General features: G+C 41.6%; 1 protein-coding gene across 1 annotated transcript in view; it reads left to right on the plus strand.

Annotated features, from left to right (window-relative positions):
• Positions 1-1,110: 1,110 nt before the first annotated feature.
• The window catches only part of PLXDC2 (plexin domain containing 2), a 410,079-nt gene continuing 397,114 nt past the window's right edge, over positions 1,111-14,075 (plus strand). The window contains exon 1 of the mRNA XM_060192256.1: positions 1,111-1,494. Coding sequence (XP_060048239.1) covers positions 1,383-1,494 — 112 coding nt within the window. The 5' untranslated portion in view covers positions 1,111-1,382. The remainder of the gene's footprint in view (positions 1,495-14,075) is intronic.

A 14,075-nucleotide genomic window follows, 5' to 3' on the forward strand; every position in this document is an offset into this window, starting at 1 on the left:
AATTCAATGGACCTCCTGTTTCTTTAAACTCTGCTATTTTTTTTTTCTTGGAGCCTGGGGTCTGGAGGGGCTCTGTGGGGTTCTCTCCAACCTCGCTCAGTTCTGCTTGCCTCACACTCTCCCACCGCCACACACCAGTTCCCACAGCCGCCAGCTGCAATTAACTCTTTAATGCCCAAGAAGACCCCACCGGCAGTGCTGTGGTCTCTGCAGACTTGCCTCAGGGGGTCTGAGGGATGGGTGCAGACACCCCTGGGTCCAGTTACAGGAATGACGCCCCCCCCCCCAGGCTAAGGTGCAGTCAGGCCCCTTACCCACACCCATGCCCCGGCAGCCTCTGTAGGCTGCCGGATGCTGGAGCGCTCAGCTCCCGCCACAGTGGCCCTCTGGCTCCCCCTCCTTGGCTCGCTGGGCTTGGTCTCGTGGGCAACTCCCCAGCCAGCCAGCCAGCCCAGAGGAGAGTGCAGCCATTGGACAGGTCCGTGCTGGCTGCGGGTTGGGGAGAAGGTGGGAGCTGCCTGGAGGAGTGGAGGAGGGAGGCTGGAGGAGGGTGAAGCTGCAGCTCTGGCAAATTGCGAGCTCCCTTCCCTCCCCAAAGTGTGGAGCGGGAGCCTCGGCGCCTCCTCCACCACCAAACTCCCAGGCTTGCGGCCACCTCCTCCTCCTCTTGCTCAGCTGGGAAGAGCTCGCTCCAGACTGCCTTCAGCCCGACTTTTCACCCCCTTCTCTTTCTTCTTCCTCCTTTCATATATATATACATATTTAAACCACATCTCTCCAGGCTTTGGACCTCAGACTGCTGCCCCATCCTCTGGCTGAGAGAAGTGACCCCGAAGCAAAGAATTAAAACTTGTTGGAGAGGTTTCTGCCAGTCCACAGTCACCCCCTCACCACACAGAACACTGCCTCCCACGGGGGACCATCCCAAGACCTGGAAAGTTCCTTCAGCGCCATCAGCCTTGCAGATTTGGAGGAGGCGCCCGAACCTGCTGTGGAATTGGATCTGCTTGGAACCCAGTGGAGCTCTCCTTGAGCGCAGAGGCTCTGAACCCAAGGTCTGCGGACACCCTGTGGTGCTGCCCAGGCAGAACCCGGAGTTTGCCAGCTAGTCTGCGAGTGGCCTTCCCCACGCTGTTGTTTTGTGTCTGGGCAGAAGGCTTCCCAGTGTTGTGGCAAGTTGCAAAGAGAGCCAGAGGTCTGGGTGGGCCGAGTGCCTCCCTCTGCTCAGTTCTTCCTGCTGCTTTCAGCACCTGGCTGAAATCCCAGAGAATTCCACTAAGGCCTGGGGTCTGGCGGCCAACACCTGGTCCCCAAAGCCACTGGGGAGCCCTGCAGCACAGGGCACTGGGAAGGACTGAGAGGGAGATCTGGGCAGTGGCAGCATGGCGAGATTTCCCAGGGCTGACCTGGCCACTGCAGGAGTTGTGTTGCTTTGCCACTTTTTAATGGACCCATTTCAATTCGCTGAAGGGGAGCCTGGAAACCAGATCAAAGGTAAGATGCACTTTCCCGTGTTGATTTTTGTGCACACTGGGAGGCAGAGCTCTCTAGCACCCCCATTCTCCACCTCCTCCCCATGTTATCCTTATCACCCTGTCCTTGGAAAAGTTAATGCAACTGTTGGGGGTGGTGAACTTGGCTTATTAAAAAAGGAGAAGTGGGGGAAGGATGTTGGAGGCTGGGTTTCCTTGAGCATTTGGGTCTGACTTGATATTGGCGAGGGGTGAAACTACTTCCCCTAAGAAGTCCAGGGAAGGTTCTGGTAGGAGAAGCCCTGTCTTTGGACACCTCCCCCAGAAGCCAACAGCACTGGGTGCTCTCCTTTCCTTTGCCCTGCTCCTGGCATTCAGGAAGCCCAGTGATTGGGGCTTTGGATGGCAGACTTAGTGGCAGACAGGGACAACAAGACTCCCCAGCTGGAGGAAAATTGGGGTTGCACCCTCTTAGGGCAGCCAGCCAGCCAGGCAATCTTCACCACTGAGAATTCTCTAGCTGTCTGGGTCTGGCAGGTGCTGCAGGTCTCAAAGGGGGAGTAAAGGTGCTGCACAGTTCCAGGGAGACCCACTCTAGCCCCATGTTGGAGGTTCCTCCCACTGCCATGATGTTGCCCCAGTTTGGCGCCCTGGTCCTCACATCTTTCTAGTGGTAGTGCTTCCTGCCCAGGGGTCTAGTCCATTCTGGTGTTGGCCCACTAGTTGTGCCCCTGGGACATGTGGAGCCCACTCTGCTGTCCTTAGCTGCTCTCCGTTGGCTGCTGGCTTCTTGCAGTCAGGCACCAGAGAACCTGAGGCTCAGCAGCCTCCTGTGACCCTGCCCACTGAGAACCAGGGTCCTGCTCAGCATTTCTGCCTCTCAGCAAGAAAGTGGAAAAAACAAAACCTGAGACCTGGGCAGATATTTGTGAACTTGGGTGGAAAGGGGCAAATATGCTTGCGTTGAAAATAAAACATAGTACAAACTTTGTAGTTAGGATAACCAGGGTTTAGACCAGGGGAGTGATGGTAGTAAGTGATTCTATAAAAACCATAGATGGCATCCTCAAATGTTAAGCATGTAAGTTGCAAATGGAAGCCCAAGGAGGGTACTTGGGGACTACATAGGTAAGGTGAATCTTGAAGGAATTCTTTGAATGAAATCTGACCAAGAAGAGAGTGAAAACACTGTTGCACCCAGGAATAGATTAGATGTAGGGTTTTTGTTTGTTTGTTTGTTTTTTATCCAGCCTCCCCTGCCCCTGCCCCATTCCCCCTGCTTCCAGGTCCCTGCCTTGCCCCTTTTATAGTCCTGCCCCAGGCTCCAGTCATACTAGGTATAGACTTTTTAAGAGAAAGCACAAACTTTGCCTCTGAACTCTAGCTTATGATTGGTGGTTTGTGTGCGCGCACACACGCTCATGTGCTTGCCTTTGCACATGTACACATCCACATGTGTGTATAGCATGACAACATTTTGAAGGCTGTGAATTCATTGTAAATTTCTTGTAACTGTTGATTTGGCGTTGTCACATGAGTGTTGTGTAAAAATGGACATAGGTTGTTCTTGACTAATATTAACGGTTTCTGTTTATTGTTCTGACGCATTTTATTATTGAAATAATAATAATGCTTTTACTTGTACAGAAGAAAATACTTGTACTTTAAAGAGTGCAACAGTGATTTTTTGTGAGCACATTATTAATACTGGATAAATGCCTCCAGCAATTGACTTCATCTCAGAGATGGTTAGACAGGTGTGTGTGCACCAAAATACTTCCCAAATTTTTTATGTGAACACTTCTTTGATACTGGTAGTCATCAATGCCAATACCACTATGGCACAAAAAATACTTATATATGTCTATGTGGTTTCTTAGTATATGTTTATTTTTCTGATCTTTTCATATGTAAGCAATATGTGTTGCTGCAATATATATATTTACATTCCTGTGTTCTCGAGTATGAAATTCATTCTTCTTTAAGGTTGATTTGGTAAGTATAAAAGTCTGCCTTGAGGGATATAAGCAGCTAAATTGTTGAGCTAAATGGGCAGGTATCTGAAACCAATCCAATACTTCTGGTGGAAAATTACTCTAGAAATCCACATATTTAATAGGTTGGGGAAAAAAGGAATAGATTTAAATTTCTTGACAGTTTGTTTTTATTAAAATGATGTATCTTCTTATTTGGATATTAGTCTATGTATAGCTTTATGAAATAATCTTGAAATTAAATGGTTAGCTTGCTGAATATGTATATATATACATATATATATATATACATATATACATATATATGCATATATATATATATATATGCAGGTATATATGTGTGTGTTTATGAAATGGAAGAAAAACACTATAAGGATGCAGTATGGAAAATTAGAAAAGTGTAGCAATCTTGATATTTGACTTGTGGCAATCACAGTCTTTACTACAAGCTTTTTGGCACAAGTTAAAAAGACCTGATTTCATAACAAATAGGGACATTTTATTATGCTTTACTATGTGCTGCAGTTGACTGGATTGCCACCAGAGGGCAGAAAATCTGCTCTTTTTATAGTAGGTTCATTTTTTTGAATCTCTGATTAATGATCCTTAGTATTTTAGATTCCTATGTGTAATATTTTTGATATTTCAATATACCAGCTCTAAATTGGTAGCAATTTACAATAATAGTTGATTATCTTCACTGAAACTAATGAGATAGTGTTCAGCGTTTGTATAGCACTTCTTCCATGTAAAGACTTACACTGTGGATGCATTCTTATAGTCATATAAATACAGTGTGTGCATTGTGGGGGGGGGGGTGCCACTTTATATCATTATTGGATATCATTAACACACTGCTTAGGAATATTGATTTGAAATATCTTTAATCTTTTAAGATTAAAGTTTATTGTCATATAATGATCTTTTCATATATAAACATATATGTTGCTGCAATATAGATGTTTATATTCCTGTGTTCTTGAGTATGAAATAATGAATTATTTTAAGAATGGATGTATTCTACCCATATCTTCAAATATCTGTCCATATTAAATAGTGTATCTGAATAAATACCAGACTGTGGAGATAGCCTAGTATTTCTGCAAAAGACTGTCATATCTGAGGCTCTGAAGTCCCAGGTACAATCAGCAGCAGAACCAACAGCCAGAGCTGAGCAGTGCCCCTGGTGTATACATTTGTCTCTGCCCTGCTTCGTGTGTGTGTGTGTGTGTATTTGTTCATTAAAATAATTTTAAAAACACAGCAGTCTTTAGAGAAGACCATGCTTAGAATAAACGTAAATGTTAGAAATCTCAAATATTTTCTGCATTGTTATATAATCATCTCTATGTTCTAAACTAATTGGGAATAATAACACTCTTGACAGAGAGATATATTAGTGTTTTGAGAAAAATTAAAGTTAAAAGAGAAAAATGGTCTAGAGACATATACTTAAGGGTTTCTCTGATTACTATTGACTGTGCCAATATGCATCTTGGGAGTTCATTGTACGGAGGGAAAAACTAGTTAAAGACCAGGTAATTTTCACTTTTTTTTTTCTCTTTGCCACCAGAATTTTCACGGAGGTTTAGTCTACAAAATTCAACTGCTTCTGGTAGACTCTTTTATTGTTTTTAAATAAAGTGTGTGTGTGACAGTGTGAAGGAGAGAGACCACAGTAGGGCTCCAGTCCTTTTGAGGCTTCCTGGTGTAGGCGCTGCCTTATGGTGGCAGAACCTGTGTAGAGTACGCGTGCTAATCAGTCGGTGAGCCTCTCCCACCTCTGGGTTTTCTTTCTAAACGTTCTGATACTGCAGTGTTGTAGAGACAAGGAGTTTATGTTTAGCAGATCATATTTGGTTACTTGAGTTACTTTTTTTGTTTGACATTTTTCTCCTTGCAGCTAGAACACTTTATTTAAAACTGTGGAGTTTGTTATGACAGTATCTCTGTTAAGACATACTATCAAGAGTATACATAAGAGTATACCTAAGTATACATATCAAGAGTATACATAAGAGTATACCTAAGTATACATATCTCTAGAGCCTTACATGTTAAGTTCATATAACAGAGTCAGTTCAAATGAAGATTTTGTATAGAATGGGCATATGCCATATTATTGGACCAGTGACACGTTAATTTTTATCAAGCAGTCCCTTGTGACTACAGTTTTTTTAAATGTGAAATGACTTTTTCCTTTAAAAAATAAATGCAAGTTAGGTACGTTTGGGTTGAGTTATAAATGTGACTTAAAATATTTATGCCCGATGAAGTGTTTAGTTCATGGATGCTTGAATATAGAGACCTGGACATGATATAATTGTGACAGTTTGCTCATTTTAATTATTTTATTTAATTTTGTTTTATTTTCTCCATGGTTATTGCTGAGGCTTGGTGCCTGCACTATGAATCCACTGCTCCTGTGGCTATTTATGTATTTATTTATTTTTGATAGGACAGAAATTGAGAAGTGAAGGGAAAATAGAGAGGAAGAGAGAAAGATTGACAACTGCAGACCTGCTTCACCACTTGTGAAGTGATCCCCACCCCCTGCAGGTGGGGGGCCAGGGGTTCAAACAGGGATCCTTGTGCGGGTCCTGACACTTAGTACTGTATGTGCTTAACCCACTCTGCCCCCAGTTTGCTCATTTGTAAAGTTGCATCTTCAGACTCTTATCACACAGAGAAAGTGCTTTAGTACAACTACTAATTTATACCAGACAGGTGTCTTTCTGGAAGAATGAGATTTATTTTATTTTGTTATTACTTTTTATTTTTAATCAGAGCACTACTCAGCTCTGGTGTTTGGTAGTGCAGGGGATTGAACCTGGGGCCTCAAAGCCCCAGGCCTGCGAGTGAGAATCTCTTTGCAGAACCATGATATTATCTCCCCCACCTGAAGAATGAGCTGCTTTTATGCAGAGATATAGACAGTATGGATCTCACCCACTAGGGCTATGTGTATATGCTTCCTAACAGCTACTGTTGTGACAGTATATTTTACTTTTTAAAAATATTTTTATATGTTCAAACTTTAATATTATTAGTTTTACTTTTATAGTGATTTACAAAGTTATAATATAATAGGGGTATACGTCTACACTATTCCCAGCACCAGAGTTCTCTGTCCCCATCCTATTCCAGCAGAAAATACAGTAGTTCTCCCAAGCTCATAAATATGGGCTGACTTTATCTGTCTGTCTATATCTCTATTTATCTTGCCCCCCCTCCAGTTTTTTATGGTCATGCCTTGAATTCCTTTCTAAGTTACACCTACACCTACTTTTCAGTGTCCTTTCTTTTTTGCCTGACTTCCTCTGGTGTTTTCCAGATTTCCTTCCTTCTCAGTGATGGTATAAAAGCAGATTCCTGGTGGCAAACATTTCAGGTCCTGGTGGAACTGAGGTCCTGAGCCCTCTGGTCATCTTCCCCTATCCCCCCCTCCCCCCGCCTCCATGGGGGTATGAACCAAAATTCTTTTTGGGGTGCAGAAGGAAGGAATTCTGGCTTCTGTAATTGCTGTAACTATGCATTTTTATAGATGAATAGTTAATTAGTAACTCTGATCATGAGCTTGAAAGTCTTAAATAACTTTGCTAAGGTATTAAATGGTCTTCTACCATGCCTTTCAGACCACTGCCAATTTTTGCATCCCTTTCATTTATTCTGTAAAACCACATCACATGTCTTTAGATCAGAATCAACTGTCATTCATCTCTGAATCCCTTCTTGCATCTACCACATACACATGCAATGAATAGTTGTTGACTTGGAGAGTTGAATGTCACCACAGGTGGCTTTTTAATGATTAGCTCTTTATGACTTTTTTCATTAAAGAGTTAGAAATGATTATACAGGTTGACCTTCACAGAATGCAAGTTAAAATCAAATTTTTAGATCCTGAAGTCTGCCACGCAGCCATAATACTTGGGGGAGATGTTGTCTATCTTAACTTTATTTTCTAGAACCTTTCAAGACATCCATTTCACCATTATTCTACTACTTTCTGAATGAGTTGCCACTCATATTCTTAGTCTAATGCTTTAAAATGCAATATGTTTATGCTTGTATGTGTAAATACACTTTTTATACAAATATATATGCACAAATGAAAATGTATATAATATACACATACATACATATATATTTATGTATACACACCACCCCCCTGGAGAGGAACACACATACTTTTGGTTTTGTGAATTTGCTTGTCTGCTGAACTGGACTTAAGCTTCATTTCATTAAGCTATAATGGAGGGAGAAGTAAAAGCAAAGTGTAATAAAACATGTTATAGTAACTATTACAGGGTAATATGTTGCAGATTGTCTGCTCCTTTATATGTGAGAGAAAGGAAGAGAGAGGGAAGAGGGAAATACCTTGATAAGAGATGTAGTTTGCTTTTGTGAACTGGCTTGTTGGTATCTTCTGGACTTTATGAACAAAAATGACTAGATGTGTTGCCTTATGAAATTTAGTTTCTTAAAAGCTCAGAGCAAAATTCGTGGCCAGTCTCCAACATGAATATAAACCTTTCTGACTGCATTTTTGTGTTCTGGTTTACCTAGGTCTTCATCTTATCTCCCCTATTAGGGGCCTTTGGGTGGGAAGAAGTTAGGAAGTCTATTTTAGGTATATTCCAAGGGGCCCATGACTTCAGTCATTTTTGCCTGAGCCTTATAGTTAACATGCTGGTGGACTAAAAATATTGTATAGAAAGATGGTGTCAGAGTTGAGAATAGGGCTAGAAAGCTGAATTAGGACAGAGAGTAGTTCCCAAACATGAAGAAAGTATATAACTACCACTAACTGGTAACTGCACTGATCTGACATAGGGCCCATGTATATTCATATTTAGCACAGGAGCCTGTTTAATTTCTCAATACCTGCCAATCTGAGCTCACAATCCATTGTCACAGATAGGAGCATTCTACGTGGTCAGGCTTTTAATATGGATAAATGCGTTGTGAACTCATTTTGGTTGAGGCTGAATTAATACAATAACTTACATCACTTAGAGATATTTGTATGCTCATTGCATGTGATTGTGCTTGTCTTAATTTTCCCACAATTGATTTATCCCACAGTTGACTTATCTGATAGATTTATCCAGTCTTATATCAACAGATAATTGGTACTGTTCTGAACCATTGTGGTCTGTATATTCAGGCATATATCTTTTCATGCTCATATAAAGTATTGTTAATTAACAGGTGTTTGGAGGTAGATTTCATGGGCTATTCCTTGGGAATGTAAAATAATTCCTTGGAATAAATCCTCAAAGATCTTACAAGATTAAGTACTTTAAAGATAAAGGAGGTGGGAGCCCCCTTGTTATCATCCCTGTACAGTGTCACATGGTCTTAATTACTTTAGCTTTGTAGTGGGCTTGTATATACAAAGAGGTAAGGTAAACCTGTCCTTCTAGTTTCTGATGAGAACAGGAGCTAAAGGCAAAAGTGTCCTGGCTATTCTGGAAGGCTCCTTGCTCTTCCATATCTGTAATTGAATAAACTTACCAAGTGTTAGTGCAGATTGTGAAGTCCTATTAAATTTCAAGGTCATCTGGTAAAAATTATAATTTTTAAAGAACATAGGCATGTCATAATTACCTCTGTAGCAAGAATGAGTACCACAGTGATTCCTAAGAAATTGTTAATGGTGACTACTTGGCAGTGACTTTCTTTATTATTAGTGATTTAATATTGTTTTACAAAATTGTCAGATAATAGAGGTATAGTTCCATATAGTTCCCACCACCAGAGTTCTTTGTCTCATTTCCTCCACTGGAACTTGCAGTAGTTCTCTCAAGGTCACCAACATGGGCTGATGCTATGGTTATCTTTTCTGGCTTCTTTAATTGATTCTTTGCTGGGCATAAGTATTGCTAGGTTGACCCATACCCCCAGCACATTTCTGTATTTCCCTAGTGGGGTAGGGCTCTGGAGAGGTGAGGACACATTGGTGAGGGTCATCTGCCCAGGGAGTTCAGGATGAAATTGTAGTAGAATTTTCAACTTGGTAGCCATGGCTTAGTGAATTTCTAGAAAGAAAATGGTTGTAATTTGTATTTTGGATTGTATTTTTCATCCCCCCCCCCCCCCAGATTTTCAGGAGCACAATTTGAAATAGCTCCTACGCCATAGCCACATTCAATGTAAGGATTGTAACTTCAGGGCTCTGTCAGGAGTGGTTGTGATTGACTATTGCCCTGAACTCATGCATGCTCATCTGGGTATCTCTTTTGTCATGAGCAAACTAAACAGCTTGTTTCACTTTTTGGTTAGTTAGTCTTTATATCTTTAACATCTGTTGTTCATTTTGGATATTTTTAAAAACAAGCATGATTTAAATTCTTTTGTAAGACTTGCATTGTCTGGACACTGCAAAAGCCAGATTTGTGCAATCTTAGTTTCATCATGCTGTTTTTAGAAGACAGATTTGTAAAATAGGCACAGCCAATATGAAAGTGATTTTTTAAAAAAATTATTAATAAAAAGGAAACATTGACTAAACCATGGGATAAGAGGGGTACAACTCCACACAATTCCCACCACCAGAAATCTGTATCCCATCCCCTCCCCTGAGCTTCTGGCTTCTGTAATTGCTTCCCCGCTGAACATGTGCATTGACAGGTGATCCATAATCCCAGCCTGTCTCTATTTTTCCCTAGTGGGGAAAGACTCTGAGGAAGCAGAGCTCCAGGGCACATTGGTGGGGTTGTCTGTCCAGGGAAGCCCGGTCAGCATCATGCTAGCATCTGGAACTTGGTTGAAAATAGAGTTAACATACAAAGTCAAAGAAATTGATGACCCATCATGGACCTAAAGGCTGGAATAGTGCAGATGAAGAGTTGGGGGCCCCTCCCATTTTGTAGGTAGCTAGTAGGCATATTTTGGTTATATTCCAAAGGGCCTGTGGCTATACTAGTGTTTTGTTTTTCCCCTGAGCCTGAAACCTGATATGCAGGTGGATCCTAATTATTGTCTGAGGAGATGATGTCATGGTTGGCACAAGGACCAGAAAGCTGGATCAGGGAAGAGAGTAGCTCCCAAATATGGGAAATGGGTATAAATATTGTTGACTGTAAACCCCATTGATTTGATGTGATCTGGGACCCATATTCAGCTTAGGAGCTTGTGTGACCTCTGCATCCCTGTAGATCTGAGCTCACATTCTGTGGTCATGAGTAGGAACCTTCCATGCTGCCCCAGTATTGACCCATCTTCCTCAGGTGTAGCATAGAGTGTGTTGTCCAGCCTCCCTTTGGAGGATGGAACATTCTCTACCATTGTTGATCCAAGTTAAGGGCAAAGTCCTATGGGGGCCCACAAAGGGGTCTATTTGTGTTGTTCCTCATAGGAATTACTGATAACAATGGGAAGAGGGATTTATTTGAGGTCTAGGCCCATCATGTCTGTTTGGGAATCTCTTGACTCCCCGAATAAGGCCCCACCTGATGGGGTGGCCTGATTTTTTTTTTTTAATTTACCACTGAGGCTTGCCCTTGAACTGCTTTTCTCCTTCTCCAGTTCCCTCCTCCTGCTTCTTGTAGGCTACCACCCCTTATAGCCTAGTTAACTTAACAACTTTTCATCATGTCCTCAAAATTTTCTTGCTGGAATCTGTTCTTCATTCCATGGCCAGGAAGATGTTGTTAAAGTTCATATATGACTGTGTCACTCCACTGCTTTGAAAACGCTTTCGTGGTTTCACACTGTTTTCACAGTAAAGGTCCATGTGTTCAGTCCTCTGGTCTTGGCTTACCTCTCTGGTTCAGACCCATCTTCTCTACTCTCTCAAGCTTCTCATGTACTTTTTCCCCCTTTGAAACTTGAAATGTCTTTTCCTCTTCTATTTAGGCTACTTCTCATGCTTTTCAGCTTTTTTCCCATCAGGCCTCATCTTGACTTGATTTGGGGCACATGTGTCATGTTTCATATTTCTGTGCCAGCTCCAAGTCAGAGATGATTTTTTTTCTCCTTAAGTGTGCACTCCACTTCCTTGTCTCCTCAGTTCTCATCAATAGTGAAAATGGTTTTGCTTGCATTAGTTTGTAAGCTGCCCAAAGTTAGAGACCATGTGTGATCACCATGTGTCTGTCATTAACTCCAAGATACAGAAGCCCTCTGAAACTCTGTTGAATGGAGAACTTTTAAAAAATTTTCTTTATTGAGGAATTAATGTTTTTCATTTGACAGTAAATACAATAGTTTGTACATGCATGAATTTTCCCAGTTTTCTATATAAAAATACAACCCCCACTAGGTCCTCTGTCATCCTTCTTGGATCTGTATTCTCCCCATTCACCCACTCCAGAGTCTTTTACTTTGGTGCAGTACACCAATTCCAGTTCAGGTTCTACTTGCGTTTTCTCTTCTGATCTTGTTTTTCAACTTCTGCCTGAGAGTGAGATCACCCCATATTCATCCTTCTGTTTCTGACTTATTTCACTTAACATGAATTTTTCAAGGTTCATCCAAGATCGGCTGAAAAAGATAAAGTGGGGGGTCAGGCGGTGGCGCAGTGGGTTAAGCGCATGTGGCGCAAAGCGCAGGGACCGGCGTAAGGATCCTGGTTCGAGCCCCCGGCTCCCCACCTGCAGGGGAGTCGCTTCACAGGCGGTGAAGCAGGTCTGCAGGTGTCTGTCTTTCACTCCCCTTCTCTGTCTTCCCCTCCTCTCTCCATTTCTCTCTGTCCTATCCAACAACGAATTGCGTCAACAAGGGCAATAATAATAACCACAACGAAGCTACAACAAGGGCAACAAAAGGGGGAAAAAAATGGCCTCCAGGAGCGGTGGATTCATGGTGCAGGCACCGAGCCCAGCAATAACCCTGGAGGAGGAAAAAAAAAAAAAAAGACAAAGTGACCATTTTTTTTTAAAATTTTTTATTTAAGAAAGGATTAATGAACAAAAACATAAGGTAGGAGGGGTACAACTCCACACAATTCCCACCACCCAATCTCCATAACCCGCCCCCTCCCCTGATAGCTTTCCCATTCTCTAGCCCTCTGGGAGCAGGGACCCAGGGTCCTTGAGGGTTGTAGAAGGTAGAAGGTCTGGCTTCTGTAATTGCTTCCTCGCTGAACATGGGCGTTGACTGGTCGGTCCATACTCCCAGTCTGCCTCTCTCTTTCCCTAGTAAGGTGTGTTTCTGGGGAAGCTGAGCTCCAGGACGCATTGGTGGGGTCTTCAATCCAGGGAAGCCTGGCCAGCATCCTGGTGGCATCTGGAACCTGGTGATTGAAAAGAGAGTTAACATACAAAGCCAAACAATTTGTTGAGCAATCATGGAGTAGTATTCCATTGTGTATATAGACCACAACTTGCTCAGCCACTCATCTGTTGTTGGATACCTGGGTTGCTTCCAGGTTTTGGCTCTTACAAATTGTGCTGCTAAGAACATATGTGTACATAGATCTTTTTGGATGGGTGTGTTGGGTTCCTTAGGATATATCCCCAGGAGAGGAATTGCAGGATCATAGGGTAGGTCCATTTCTAGCCTTGTGAGAATTCTCCAGACTGTTCTCCACAGAGGTTGGACCAATTTACATTCCCACCAGCAGTGCAGGAGGGTTCCTTTGATCCCATAACCTCAGAATGGAGAACTTTTGTTGGTGTTCCACTTACATGATGGTGCTTACTGTTTCATTTATGCCTGCCTTCTAACTATTTTGTAATCAGAATTTCTAAATCATACATCTTTTTAAAAACATTTGTTATTATTTTAATTTTACTATTTGATAGAACAGAGAGGGAAATTGAGAGGGGGAGGAAGATATAGAAAGGGAGAAACAGAGAAACACCTGCAACACTACTTCACTGCTCCTGAAGCATTTCTTTTGTGGGTGAGGACTGCAGGCTGGGCTTGAATCTGGGTCCTTGTGCATGGTAATACATGTACTTAACTGGTTGTGTCACCACCCTGGCCCCTAAATCATAGTATTTTTAACATGATGCTTCAGACTTAGTATCCATGAATACAATGAATGGCCTTAAAAGATTAAGTTACTTTAGAAAAAGGGATTTACGTATGCTTTTGTGAAAATTGAAAACTTCTTTACAAATGAACAAATAATTTACAAGCTTAAAGGAACATAAAAAAAAATGTTTATTTTAGAGGTTTACAACCCAGCAACTTGAATTATCTGAAAAAAATGTGTTGTTTCTCTGAAGAAAATTCTATAGTTTTAAAAGATATGGATAAGCAATAAGTGGATCACAGCTACCAGCTAAAACTACAGCATTTGCATGAATAATTTTCCAGCTGTCACAGAGCTAGAGATTGAAACTGGGAAATATCTAGAGAGGATATGCTAATAAGCTGTGCAAATGTAAATAATCAATTAGTCTTTTAATCATCATTTTTTAAATCAAAAAGTCTTAATTAAAAAAAAAACATGCCTATGATGTGTGTTAGCACTTTTCAGGTTATAATGTTAGCTGAAACTTACATCAACTTTGGCCAGAGTCCTACAAGCAGTCTACAACTTCTACATGCTCTTCTCCCATCACATTTCCCCCTCTATTTATTGTTTTTCTCTGGAAATACTTTTCATAATTCTTCATATCTTCCGTACTAGCTGTATGCAGTGAGAATTTGA

The sequence above is a fragment of the Erinaceus europaeus genome, chromosome 6, assembly GCF_950295315.1.
Source record: "Erinaceus europaeus chromosome 6, mEriEur2.1, whole genome shotgun sequence".
NCBI classification, from domain to species: Eukaryota; Metazoa; Chordata; class Mammalia; order Eulipotyphla; family Erinaceidae; genus Erinaceus; species Erinaceus europaeus.